Source organism: Symphalangus syndactylus, chromosome 18 (assembly GCF_028878055.3).
Source record: "Symphalangus syndactylus isolate Jambi chromosome 18, NHGRI_mSymSyn1-v2.1_pri, whole genome shotgun sequence".
NCBI lineage: Eukaryota > Metazoa > Chordata > Mammalia > Primates > Hylobatidae > Symphalangus > Symphalangus syndactylus.
Genome location: NC_072440.2, coordinates 37,057,119 through 37,071,812, shown reverse-complemented (window position 1 = coordinate 37,071,812; position 14,694 = coordinate 37,057,119). Strand labels below are relative to the sequence as shown.

Here is a 14,694-nt window from a genome sequence, read left to right as displayed (position 1 = left end):
GTGCGGGAGCCAGGGCAAGTACCCCTGGGCTCCAACCCCATGACAACATCCAGAGGTGGTAGCCTGCAACTCCCAAAACCCAAGTGTGTGTGTGTGTGTGTGTGTGTGTGTTACAGTCCACTTTTAGCTTCGCCGTCAGCAGACAGCTTAAGCGTTAACCAGCTCAGTGCCCTCTTAGTACCCAGGTCATTGTCTGGCATCCAGGAAGAATCAGGTCACACACAGACTTGAAGATGGTGAATGTGGGGGTTTTATTGACTGGTGGAGGTGGCTCTCAGTGAGCTGTATGGGGAGCTGGAAAGGGTATGGAGTGGGAAGATGATCTTTCCCTAGACTTTAGCCATCCAGTGGCCGATCTCCTTTCCTACCACCCCAGCCGAACTCCTATCGGCGTTCAGATGCTCCTTCTCTTCTTTCCTTCCCTGCTGTGCCATTCTGCTGTTCTGCTCTTCTGTTCTCCTTATGGAGCTGTGGATTGCAGTTTATATAGATACAGGATAAGGGGATGTGGTGGACCGTATGGAAACTTTTGGGCATGAAGACAGGAGTGCCTGTTCCCATTTAGGGCCTCGAGTTTCCAGGCTTGAGGGTGAGGCCTTTGCCAGGGAACTGCCCACTTCTACCCAGTATTTTCGTTTTCTGTCTGTGTCAGAACAACCCCCTCCCCAATAACAAAGAATTATCTACCCAATGTTTGATAGTCCCAAGCTTGAGAAACCCTGAATTTAAGCCACCCATGTTTTGTTGGTGTAGTTTTGTTTGAGTTTAGATTTGGAAGTATAATTATCTTGTTTCACTGAGCAGTTGCAGGAGCATCATTCAAGAAGTATTTATTAGGTGCATACCATGTGCCAAAATAGCAGATGGCTTATAGAGGGCCTTGTATGCCATAAGTGTAGCAGACAGAATAATCTCTCTCATCCCCCAAGGATGTGCATGTCCTAATCCCTGGAACCTGTGAATATGTTTCATGTATCAAAGAACAAAATTTCAACAAAGTGAGTTTTAAAGATTTAATTAGCTTTATTAGTGATTCATGAATCAGGCAGCATCCAATCTGCAAAATAGATGGGAGTTCTGAGGAGGTGGCAGAAGAGTTGGTTTTTATAAGGTAACTTGAGCAGGAACAAGGAAACAGCATAGTACAAAAAGTGGATTGGTTAACATTTGGTTACTTTCCTTGGATGGGCTAAGGGAAAGGGTGCTTCCTTATCCTATCTCAGGTTTACTGGGCCCCTTTTGATTGGTTACTGTGAATCTCAATTTTAGAAAACTGGTCTGTTTTTAAATTTTGTTTGATTACATGGCATCTAGCACAAGTGACTGCATTCTGGTTATTTAACACATGAGAAAATGGAATTTGCTGATCAAAGATAGGTACATTTGGATTATCTAGATAGGAACATTTGTTATGACAAGTCATTAAAAGTGGAAGATGGGGTGGAGGGGGAGAGGGGAGGAGGAACGGAGGTGGCAGTGGTGCAGAACAGAGTGGAGGAGGAGCCAGAACAGAAAACAAAGAGAACATATTCCTGTTACTGAGGCGCAAGGACAGCTAACTGGCTATGTGGACTTAAATAACGGCATTATTATTCACTGAGTGGAAGCAGTTAATCTGTAGGTAGCTAAATGTTGATGGGCGGAGTGGGCAGGAGGAGAAAGTTGAGATCCTGTAGTAGGAAAATGCCAGGAAGCTTTCTTAGATGTGGCTAAGCACAGTCTCAAATCTTTTCTTGCCAAAAGTTTTCTACTCTTTCTGAAGATTCCTCAATAAATCAAAATATAATCAAATAACATTTAAAAATATATATACATCTGATCTGTGATAAAAACTAATGAGATGGCCAGGTACAGTGGCTCACACCTGTAATCTTAGCACTTTGGGAGGTCAAGGCGGGTGGATCACTTGAGACCAGCCTGGCCACCATGGTGTGACCCCATCTATACTAAAAATACAAAAATCAGCTGGGCACGGTGGCATGCCCCATACTCCCTGCTACTCGGGAGGCTGAGGCACGAGAATCGCTTGAACCTGGGAGGCAGAGGTTGCAGTGAGCCGAGGTTGTGCCACTGCACTCCAGCCTGGGGCACAGGGTGAGACTCTGACTCAAAAAAAAAAAAAAAAAATTCAGTGAGAGAACAGGATCTGCTTTAGAAAAATTAGCCTCCATAGCCAAACTTGGTTTATTTAACACTTTTGCTCTGTCAGCAGATGGTCAAGATGGAAAATTTTTAGCCCCTTATTCATCTCCATCACGTTTTGTCATTTTTATAAATTATTGGTATACCATTTGATGAAATCAAATTTTTGAAAGAGATTGAGGACACTGACTGACCCATTATTAAACTTTCTTGCCTTTAAAGGTTCTCATTCAACATTTCCTCTTTACAGCACCTGCACTTTTCAATCCTTCACCTGATACTTGACCTTGTTGAGCATTTTTATCAAGAGACTTGAGATTCTCGTAAGATTTGCTCAGTGACCTTGCTTCTTGGAACCACAAAGGCAATTAGAACAATAAGGAGATACAAGGGAGCAGCTGTGTCCTATAGATGTTCATACTTGTTCAGATTTCTCAGTCCCTGTAATAAAAATGTAGACAGAAATAAATGATATTCAGAAAACTCAGCATATCCGTGACATTTAGATTTCAAATAGAAATCTCATCTGATTTTTCCTCACAGTTTATCTTTCCATTCTCTGAATCACCTGGTGTCTACATATAATAGGAACAATATATTAATTCACATGTTTGGTTTTATAGTATATTCTCTCCCATAGTGGACAAACAGGAATATTAATTATATTTCTGAGAGGGAAGTAATAGAATTAAAGGCATTGCCGGATAGTGGCACTTTTAGATATCTAGCAGTCTGTTATTTTCTAATTTAGTAACATTAATGTGCCATGGCACACCCCTAAATATTCTATTACACTTTGTTATGTAGCCATTTTACTTTAATGACAATAAGATGAATGGAAACGATTCCCTATTATTTAATTTAGTTATATATTAAAGTTGATTTTTTTTAAGGTAAAGAGATCACCCCATTGCTGGAAACTGAATGGAGACAGTCCTAAATTGCACTGCCAAAATTGACTTATAAGTAGAAATGCTTTTATAAAACATGTAAGAAATTATCTCAAAAAGCAACATAGTTTTATAGGATTCTAAAAATACATGTAAGATTGTAACATTTTTATTGGTGCAAAATTTATCTTATTTTCCTACACGTTTTCTTTTTGTGATAGCAAGTCTTCCCCACAGCCTTCTGTATAAACTGATGCTAAGGATAGCCTATGGTAGTCTTGTGAGCCTATGTTTAGTTGAACTTAAGATGATCTAGTGGGTGTATAGTGACAGATCTGAATAATATGTTCAGGAAACTTTATATATAAAAATTCTACTCTATTTAAGTAGAATATATAAATGTTCATGAAACATTTACAAAAACTGAGCATATTCTAGGCTAACAAAGAAAATCCCTAGTTTCTTAGAGCAGAAATAGTACAGGTTAAATTATCTGACCACATTAAAGTAAAACCAGGTATTACACAAAGGTTGAGAGAAATACTGGTTTCATAAAGTTTTTTAAACAGTATTTTAAAGGGGAAGCTTGAAATTTTGAAGTAGATGACATAGAACGTTGAGACTGTTACACATAAAAATGTGTGAGCAAAACTCAATTATTACTAGCCTTAAGTAATTTTATTATACAAGAAAAAATGAAAATAAATGAACTCTACTTAAGATGTGAAAAAAGAAAAATAGAAGACATTAGAAAAAATCAGCCTTAGAAAAATAGAAGACATTAATAATTTTAAAAATTAGAAGGCAGAAAAGTACTAAAATTGATGAATAAGTATTGTTTGCTTGTTTTTCTTCTTAACCCACAGAATAGATAAACCTGGCCAATTTAATCAAGGGGTGGAAGAATAAACATAAAATATTAGGGATAAGAAGGCATATAATATGGCTTCAGGTATCGTACATGCAAGTCTAGGCTAATCAATGGAAAAATCTTTTCAGGACAGTTTTCCCATATTAATTTTACCAAAAAAAAATTAAAAATAAACTTAGGACCTGATAGAAATAGATTTATAACCACGGAAGAAGTGTTTTAAATTGCCTCCTTCCGCCCAAAAGCCCCTCCCATCAAATGTTTCTTGCTTGCTCATTGCAAGTGGTTTTACCAGAATGTACTATCAGTCTTTTCTTTATGTAGTTTAATTCATTTAATATTACTAATGACAGGCCGGGATGGGTGGCTTACGCCTGTAATGCCAGCACTTTGGGAGGCTAAGGCAGGTGGATCACTTGAGGTTAGGAGTTCAAGACCAGCCTGGCCAACATGGTGAAACCCCATCTCTACAAAAAATTAGCCAGGCATGGTATTGCACGCCTGTAATCCCAGCTCCTTGAATTTGAATGGCTGAGGCAGAAGAATTGCCTGAACCCAGGAGGCGGAGGCTGTAGTGAGCTGAGATCGCACCACTGCACTCCAGCCTGGGAGACAGAGCGAGACCCTGTTTTTAAAATGAAAAATTACTAATGACATTCTTTTAACAATAGCTTGTCTTTCCACCCTTCTTTCTTCTTTTGTTCCTCCCTCCCTTCCTTTCTTCCTTTGTATCCAATTTTAAGGAATAGATCATTCTATGCTAGTTCAACTATTCTAGAACCTAGAAAAAAGAATAAAACAGAAAAGAATAGATGGCTTTTTAAAATAAAAATAGATGCAAAAAATGTAAATTACTATCAGCAAATTTGATCTAACATAAATTTAGCATTTATTCCTGGTAAAATTTCTTACTGAAATAGGAATAGAATATTATGTCTTTACCATGATAAAATATCTATTTGAAACTGCACAAACAGGTCGGGCGCAGTGGCTCACGCCTGTAATCCCAGCACTTTGGGAGGCCGAGGCGAGCAAATCACGAGGTCAGGAGATCAAGACCATCCTGGTTAACACGGTGAAACCCTGTCTCTACTAAAAATACAAAAAATTAGCGGGCACGGTGGTGGGTGCATGTAGTCCCACCTAGTCGGAAGGCTGAGGCAGGAGAATAGCGGGAACCCGGGAGGGTGGAGTTTGCAGTGAGCTGAGATCGCGCCACTGCACTCCAGCCTGGGTGACAGAGCGAGACTCCGTCTCAAAAAAAAAAGAAACTGCACAAACATACCACTGGATAGTGAATATTCTAAATGCCAGGAAATGCTATCTTCTGTAACAGACCTCTGGAATCTGAACTTAATGTAATAGTTTATTGCTCAGGAAAAACACAAGAGAGGGAGGAGCAGGAGTGGGTCTTGAAATCCGCAGTCTTTAAGGGATGATCCTGTCAACGAAAGAGTCATACTCTGTAAAATATTTAAAGAGATTTATTCTGAGCCAAATATGAGTGACCATGGCCTGTGACATAGGCCTCAGGAGGTCCTGAGAACATGTGCCCAAGGTGGTTGGGGTACATCTTGGTTTTATACATTTTAGGGAGACATGAGACTTCAGTCAAATGCATTTAAGAAATACAGGGCTGGGCGTGATGGCTCACGCCTGTAATCCCAGCACTTTGGGAGGCCGAGGTGGGTGGATCAAGAGGTCAGGAGATTGAGATCATCCTGGCTAACACGGTGAAACCCCGTCTCTCCTAAAAATACAAAAAATTAGCCGGGTGTGGTGGCGGGTGCTTGTTGCCCCAGCTACTTGGAAGGCTGAGGCAGGAGAATGGCATGAACCCGGGAGGCGGAGCTTGTAGTGAGCCAAGATTGTGCCACTGCACTCCAGCCTGGGCGACAGAGCAAGACTCTGTCTAAAAAACAAAAAAAAAAGAAAAAGGAATACATTGGTTTGGTCCAGAAAGATGGGACAAAATGTGGAGGCAGGAGGCTTCCAGATTATTGGTAGATTTAAATTTTTCTGGTTGACAGTTGGTTGAGTTTTTCTAAAGACCTGGGGTCAATAGAAAAGAAATGTCTGGGTTGTGGAGACCCAAGTTTTATCATGCAGATGAATCCTCCAGGTAGCAGGCTTCAAAGAGAATAAATTATAAATGTCTCTTACCAGACTTAAGGTCTGTGTTGATGCTAATACTGGAGAGGTATAATGAGGCACATCTATCTGCTTGCCATCATGGCCTGAAGCAGTCTTTCAGGTTAAATTTTAAGAGTGTCATGGCTAAAGAGGAAGTCCATTCAAATGGATGGTGGGTGGTGGAGGGCCTTACAATTTTATTTTCGGTTTACAATCCAGACTTATTGAAATGCATGGCTTCAACACACGGCTCTGTCTAGCAGGAAAACTGTGAAAAAGAATGAGTAGGAGTAGTTAAAGAGTTAGGTTGAATAATGGCACTTACCATTTCTGCTCACATTCCATTGGCTGGAAATGTGGTCTGTGTGGCCTAGGAAGAAGAGTAAAAGAGTTTGATGATGATGATACAATAGTCTGTTACACGGAGTTTCTAGCCAATGCGATGAGAAGAGAGTCTGTGTAAGTTTTATGTATTGGCAAAGAAGAGTCGAAATTCAGAAGTCATTGTAATGATAATGTTGTAGTAAAAGCTAGGTTCTTGTCACACGACCAGGAAGGATTAGGCTCGCAGACACTTTGAAGGGTGAGGGGGCATGGAATTACTGGGCAAAAATGGAAAAAAACTCAGCAAAGTGACCGGGGTACCTGTTAACAGGTCCCCATCTCACATATTGAATCCCAGGTTACCACATAGGAACAGGAGGGGCCAGGCTCCTCCCCCTGCAAATGGGGCATAAGTTTCCCAAGGCTCCACCCTGTCCTCCCATGGAGTAGGCCGGTTAGAGATTCTCCCAGACCTGCAGTCTGTTTTTCAGCCTTCAGGCTGTTTTAGGCTTGAAGGCTGGGTTTCAGGGGGAAGAGGAGTGGGGCCTTGGCTGCCTCCTGTCTCTGTCAGTAATTTAAGCCAAAAAAGTCCCTAAGAAGATCAACAGATCAACTATGAAGAGAATTTAATAAGTGATAATTATATATAAATAGTTAGGAAAAGCAGGCTAAATGAACGTCTTTTACAAATTTGAATCTCATTTACCCTGTGATTTGAGGAATCCTTTGGAATTCAGGAAACAAGAACCAAAATCAGAAGCGCACTAAACTTTTGGACAGTGGAGGAGTCAAACAATGATTTAAAAAAAAAAAAAAGTCATCAACATTTCCTAGTATGCACACAGTAAAGTAAAACTCCCTCAAAATTGCCTCAGTGAGACTAAAGGAGAACGGAAACCTGAAAGGTTTCTGGCAAGTAATGGTAAATGGGTTTAAGTTTAAAGAGCTTGTAATTAGTAGCTGAAGGGTTTTTTTTTAAGTGTTACGTGTTTTGTTTAGCCTGTTGTCTATATTCTTTTATTTTAATGCATATGGAAATACCTGTAGATGTTTTATTGTGTTTTCTTGAGAGATTAGGCCTCAAAACTCTTGGCCCACATTTTTCTGTAGCAGTGCTTCTTATTTTTGGATGTATATCACAATCATTTGAGGAGCTTTTAAATATTCTGGTACCTGAAACTACTTAAAATCAGAATCACTAGGAGTAGGACTTAGACATCAGCATTTTTTAAAGTTCCCCAAATGATTCCCTTATGCTGCCAAGTGAAGAACTATTGTATAAAGATTTGTTGTGACTTTGCTGAGGCTTCCCTTTCCTCCTTTATTCTTATTGTTAGTTTTAGATGAAATTATATATGTGAATGGCCTACCCTGTACCTAGCAGAAGCCTTGCTTGTGATTGGAGTTTAGTAAATGTGGATATTGTATTTTGATTCCCATTTAATTGCTCCAAAGATGATTGCATACTGAAACGTGAAGAAATAAGCAGATGTTCCGTTGCTCAGATCTAGACTTGAAATAATTACTTTGTCTAATTGCTTGAGTTGTGTTTCTGTCAAGTTTACTTTCAGAGATTTAAATAAAGCACATTGCAGTAAAGGCATACTAGAGTAAAAATGCCCAAGTAATAATGGTCAAGGACTAATAGAAAGAAAAATAATTATGTCAGGAAATCTAGCTTACAAGATAATTGCTAAATTGGAATTTTAATTTGTTCACTGAGACATGTATGTATGTACGGTTATTTTTATCTCATGAAGTCTAGGTCCCAGTGTTTCTAGACATAGCAATGTGAAATAGTTCCTTTACTTACAAGCTCGTCATTTAGAAATTGTATTCCAAGCTTCTCAAAGGACAGATTGGGTTTTACAGTGGGTATAATTTGATGATTGAGCTTGTATTGCTGCGCCCTATTGATTAGGTGGGTTCTGATTGGTATCTGCTGGACTCATACTCTTCATTAAGCCACAGAGTTAGGAGAGTTTATGTCCAACAGATCTTAGAAACTTAGTTATTTTAGATATATTTCAGAAATTGACAGTTATCTGCAGGAAAACAATTAAAAGTCAGAAAAGAAGGGAATTTTTAAACCAAAGATATTTTAATTAAGGAATTTTTGAAGACCACATGGTTAAATACATTGTTGTAGATCAATTTTCCTTTTAAGATTTTTTGGCCTGTTATATACCTAGTGTATTTATGTGTCTTCTACCAAGTTTCATGGAAAGGAAGCCTGAATATATTATTATTATTAAAAAATGTTCTACATTTCTAAGTGACAAAAATTAAATTCAAATTTAGCAATTATTTAGTATTTTTCTAGGATGGAAAACACTTGAGCAAAATTCAATAGGAAATTGTTACCAGAAAGGGATCCTGATCAGATCCCAAGAGAGGGCTCTTGGATCTCACACAAGAAAGAATTAAGGTTGAGTCCATAGAGTGAAGTGAAAGCAAGCTTATTGAGAAATACAGGAATAAAAGAATGGCTACTCCATAGGCAGAGCAGCCCCGAGGGCTGCTGGCTGGCTATTTCTATGGATATTTCTTTCTTTCTTTCTTTTTTCTTTTCTTTTTTTTTTTTTTAAGACAGAGTTTTGCTCTTGTTGCCCAGCCTAGAGTGCAGTGGCGCAATCTCGGCTCACTGCAGCCTCCGCCTCCCGAGTAGCTGAATTTACAGGCATGCACCTCAATGGCCAGCTAATTTTTTGTATTTTTCTAGTACAGACTAATTTTTTGTATTTTTCATTGTATCATTTCATTGTATCATTGTATCAGCTAATTTTTTGTGTTTTTCATTGTATCATGTTGGCCAGGCCAGTCTCGAACTCCTGACCTCAGTTATCCACCTGCCTCAGCCTCCCAAAGTGCAGGGATTACAGGCGTGAGCCACAATGCTCGGCCTTTTTATGGGTATTACTTGATTATATGCTAAACAAAGGATGGATTGTTCATGAGAATTTTTGGGAAGGGGTGGTCAGTTCTTGGAACTGAGGGTTCCTCCCCCCACCCACCCCCTTTTTTTTTTTCTTGAGACGGAGTTTTGCTCTTGTTACCCAGGCTGGAGTGCAATGGCATGATCTCAGCTCACCACAACCTCCACTTCCCGGGTTCAGGCGATTCTCCTGCCTCAGCCTCCCAAGTAGCTGAGATTACAGGCAAGCACCACCATGCCCAGCTAATTTTGTATTTTTAGTAAAGATGGGGTTTCTCCATGTTGGTCAGGCTGGTCTCAAACTCCTGACCTCAGGTGATCTGCCCACCCCAGCCTCCCAAAGTGCTGGGATTACAGGCGTGAGCCACGGCACCCAGTCAATTCCTCCCCTTTTTAGACTATACAGGGTAACTTCTGGATGTTACCCTATATGTTACCCTACAAATACCACCATGGCATTTGTAAACCGTCATGGTGCTGGTGGGATTGTCTTTTAGCATGCTAAGGCATTATAATTAACATGTAATGAAGAATGAAGATGACCACAGGTCACTTTTGTGGCCATCTTGGTTTTGGTGGGTTTTAGCCAGCTTCTTTACCACAACCTGTCTTATCAGCTAGGTCTTTATGACCTGTATCTTGTGCTGAACTCCTATCTCATCCTGTGACTTAGAATGTCTAATGTCCTGGGAATGCAGCCCAGTAGGTTGCCGCCTTATTTTATCCAGCCCCTATTCAAGATGGAGTTGCAGGCCAGGCGTGGTGGCTCAGGCCTGTAATCCCAGCACTTTGGGAGGCTGAAGTGAGTGGATCATGAGGTCAGGAGATGGAGATCATCCTGGCTAACAGGGTGAAACCCCGTCTCTACTAAAAATAAAAACAAATTAGCTGGGCATAGTGGCGGGTGCCTGTAGTCCCAGCTACTTGGGAGGCTGAGGCAGGAAAATGGTGTGAACCCAGTAGGCGGAGCTTGCAGTGAGCCGAAATCCTGCCACTGTACTCCAGCCTGAGCGACAGAGTGAGAGACTCAAAAAAAAAAAAAAAAAAAAAAAAATGGAGTTGCACTGGTTCAAAGGCCTCTGACAAAATAACTTTACAGTAAGTAGTTTCTGAAAAATTATAATTGGGCATATAGGCTTAAAAAGTGAATAATGACATATGCCACGTAAGGAAAATGAAAGATTTTGATTTCACTAAATTCTTGCTGGGTGAAATTGCTTATTAGTGTAGTGAAATATAATGGGAAACTTTGTTTCAAGAAATAGAAATCTCAAAAAGAAATTTGTAAATAGCCCCACAGAAACTAAAATCTTGAACCACTTTAGAAGACTACTTCATAGGTTGAAGCATATGTCAAAAGGCTGTCGTTACCAACAGAGGGAACTGCTGATAAAGACTTCAACTAGAACTGTTCTGTCTTAGAGTAATAATTTTAAAATTAAGCAATACTGAGCCATTTGCTCATTAAAATCCGATGTGTGGACTTTAGAAGTGAATCTGGCTATTAACACTTCATTTATCTGGTGTTACCCCAGAGTCAGGAATTCTGGGTAATTATCTCTTGCTAATGACTGAAGCTTCTGAAGGTTCCTAATTTTATCTTAACCATTTCAATGGAAATAGTTCTTAAATGATCACATACTTTCTTAGAAGGCAAGAGCATATGAAGTAATGGAAAGAGAACAAAACCAGGAATTTTCCGATCTGTATTCTAGTTCTGATGAAGTCATTAACTTGAGAAAAACTAACCTTGAATGTCATTCAGAGCTTGGAGACATCAGCTTTTATCTCAAAATTGAACACAGGCCTAGCTGCTTAGAAATTGTATTATTAGACACTTATATAAGCTAATACATAAGATGAGATGTCAGTTGTAGAGCGGTTTGTCCTTATACCAAATGGCCACAGAGGGGTATACTTTTCTAATTGCTGAGTCTGTTTTTTAGAGTAATCTTCTTAATTTGGAATAATTTTAGGTTTACAAAAAAGTAACAAAAATAGTACAAAGAGTTCCCATGTGCCCCTCACCCAGTTTCTCCTAATGTTAACATTGTATGTTACATTTTTCTTTCTTCTTCTTTTTCTTTTCTTTTTTTTTTTTTTTTTTTTTTGAGACGGAGTCTCGTTCTGTCGCCCAGGCTGGAGTGCAATGGCACAATCTCAGCTCACTGCAACTTCCGCATCCCAGATTCAGGTGATTGTCCTGCCTCAGCCTCCCAAGTAGCTGGGACTACAGGCGTGCACCACCACGCCAGGCTAATTTTTGTATTTTTAGTAGAGACGGATTTCACCATATTGGCCAGGATGGTCTCGAACTCCTGACCTTGTGATCTGCCTGTCTCAGCCTCCTAAAGTGCTGGGATTACAGGCATGAGCCACCGAGCCTGGCCCTACATTTTCCAAATATACATGGTACATTTATCAAAATTAAGAAACCAGTATCAGTGCATTATTATTAAGACTTTTATTTAGATTTTACCAGTTTTTCTGGTAACACTCTTAGTTGCAGGATTCAATCAGGTATATCACACATTGCACTTAGCCTGGGTCCAGGTGTGTTTTATGTATATGTATGTATGTGCATACCACAGGTATAGAAGAAGCCAAAATATTTTCTTTTGTCATTGTTATCTTTAAGGAGTGGACTTCTGGGTTATTTTTCATGAAATTACGCTTCTTTTGTTTTCCAAATGTCCCAGTGGGAGACAAGGAGTCCCTTTTTTTTTTTCAGCCAGAAGCATATACAGGAATTTAAATAGTATTGCAATCCAGGGTAGGGCAAACACTGTCTCCTCTCTCGATCCTGAGGGCATCACTGGGTTGCCAGAGTGGCCCACCCTATCTTCCTAAGGAGAATGCTGGACAATTGTATTTAAATGTTCTTCAGCATGTTTTGTTTCTTTTAGAATGCTTTCTACTAGGCTTTGATGCTTTAAATGAATGAGTCCCCCAGCTCTTCAGAAATGGCTGATCAGAAAACATGTTCAGGGGGCGCTGGGGAACTGAAGTTAGACTAATTCAATGAAAATTTCTTTGACAGATTTTTCCACCATGAGATTGTTATAGAATCTGTGTGAGAGGAGAGGCAGAAGCAATTTTGTTACTGTGGAAGAGATTACAAAGAATTTTTGTAAATTGCAGGTGGGAGAGACTTGTTTTGCTTTTTTGACACAGTCTTGCTCCTCTCTGTATCCCACAGCTGGCCCTGAAGGACCCTGTTCATACAGTGTCACTGCAGCAGTTCATCTACGAGAAGCTCAAGGCACAGCAGGAGATGCTAGGAGAACAAGGTTTCCAGTCCCTCATGGAAACAGTGGACACGGAGATTGTCACCCAGCTACAGGAGTTTTTGCAAGGATTCTAAGAGCACATGACATGTGGCTGCCTCCCCTTCAGAAACAAGCTGAATAACCCAGCCTGCTGTTTGTATGTGAGAGCCTGCTGAGATGAAGAAATCACTTCATGAAAATAAGCAAAGACCACACATTTTTTACTACAAAATGTAAAGGATAAATGTAAATCCTGCATAACTAAAATCACAAACCTATTCCTCAAAAGAATTTAATTTTATATTTATGAGGGGGCCCTTCACTAAAAAGTACATGTAAAAGTACATTTGATGACAGTAGCTGCTTAGTTTCCTGTTAAGAGAAGAAACTTTATCTTTCAGTTATGTGCTCTTAATATTTGAAGATGAGAGTTAATACCCGAGATGTTTTTCTGCAACCAAAATTCGTTAAATTTGGCTGCCTTATTTTTAAGCTAATGAAACTGCAGGTTTGAAAAATGACAAAGCTGTTCAGATGATGCTATTAAAGAAATGTGTGTACTAAGCAAAAATATATAAATAGTGACAAATACACATTATCAAGCTTATCTTGCAAGGGAGTTATTTTCATCTAACATAGAAAGTGTGTTTTATCAGACAAATGCTTTTATTTTCATTCGAATAATTTGATACAGAAATTAGTAAAGGCATTTTTTCTTTTTTTTTTTCCAGTAAATACACTGGGTCTATAAATGTACATTTGTAAGGCCCACAAAAGTGAACGTGTGGTACTGCAGTACCATGTGGGAGACCTCTGGTTATGGTTTAGTCCTAGTTCCTTTGTTACTCCTGTGAGCACCGAGAAGAACTGGGCGACTCCCAGTCCCACCTGTGCTGTGACAGTCCCACGTGGCTATGACAGACTGTTTAGTACTTACCTTTCTCAGGTTCCTCAGTGCAGGGGTGCATCAGGGCCTCAATAATAGGGGTATACCTGGGAGGATCCAGCAGTAATCCCCAGGGTACTAGGATTACTAGTACTCTGATGGAACTAGTCTTCCTTCCTTATTCCTCCAACATGCAGTACATAAAAAGGGGAAAAGGAGAAAAAAAAAGCCTTACTTTGTTTTACTTGCCATTTATTGTAAGGAAACTTTAAACCATTTTTTAGGAAATACTCAAAAGCAAGGTTGGAAAATGTTTTATCTTTCTATAGAAAGTTGGGTACAGTATGTAACTGCGGGAAACCCACTGCCCCTTTGTAAGCTGTGGAACCCAAAATGTATGGGGATATTTGATGTTTTCAGAAAGAGGAAGAAAATATGGTCCAAATTAAATTTTCCAAAGATACCTCACCTTGGACTGATTTGTCTGACTACTTTTCTTGCTCCCCCCAACAAAATGAGTTCTTAAAAATTGCCCAGTGACTTATAGAGAATTTTCTTTTATAATCTAGCTTTGATTCTGTGCTAGTAGGTATCAGTATTGCAGGTGGCAAATCCTAGTTGCCCTTTTAATTTATCTTCATTTAAAGACAAAAAGCTCCTTTCAAGTGATATTTATCAGTTTTACTCAGTCCTCAAGACTGATCCAAGAATTTCTTTTTGTTGACTTAATTATTTTCATTTGAAACACTAACCCATTAGTGTTATCAGAAATTCTCAAACATGCTCATTTTTCAGTTATAGTAAAGTACAGACAGATTTCTAATTCCTGACAGATTTCATTATAGTGCCATAGAAAATATTACTGAAATAGCTACCTTGCAAAAGAAGTAAAAAGCTTATCTCAGGGAAAGAGTTTGCTTCATTTTTAAAACTCGTAAGTTTAAATAGGCTTGGTAAATAGCTCAGAAAATAATTCATGTATCTTGAATTTTTAAGTGCTCAATTAAGACATGAAGTGTAATTATTGGTTTACAGAATTCTATTCATTAACAGAACTATATAGCAAATATATTAAGTTTAGGACAAACAACTTAGCCAGGCCTCTGGCCTCTGGGTGAACTGTGGCTCCTGAAGCCAGGTTATGATCATTTATACTCCAAAAACATATTCCTTTTCTATTTGTTTTCTATTCCAGAGACTTCTCCCAACCCTCTCACAAAGGCCCATGTGACTAACAGTAACAT

The 14,694-nt window shown here is 39.2% G+C and overlaps 1 protein-coding gene across 4 annotated transcripts in view; it reads left to right on the top strand.

The window, feature by feature from the left end:
* Nucleotides 1-13,918, top strand: part of IPO11 (importin 11) — a 229,948-nt gene extending 216,030 nt beyond the window's left edge. For all 4 annotated transcript variants that reach the window (XM_063623275.1, XM_063623274.1, XM_055253888.2 and 1 more), the window contains one exon: nt 12,495-13,918. In XM_063623275.1, coding sequence (XP_063479345.1) covers nt 12,495-12,659 — 165 coding nt within the window. In that variant the 3' untranslated portion in view covers nt 12,660-13,918. The remainder of the gene's footprint in view (nt 1-12,494) is intronic.
* Nucleotides 13,919-14,694: the final 776 nt, after the last annotated feature.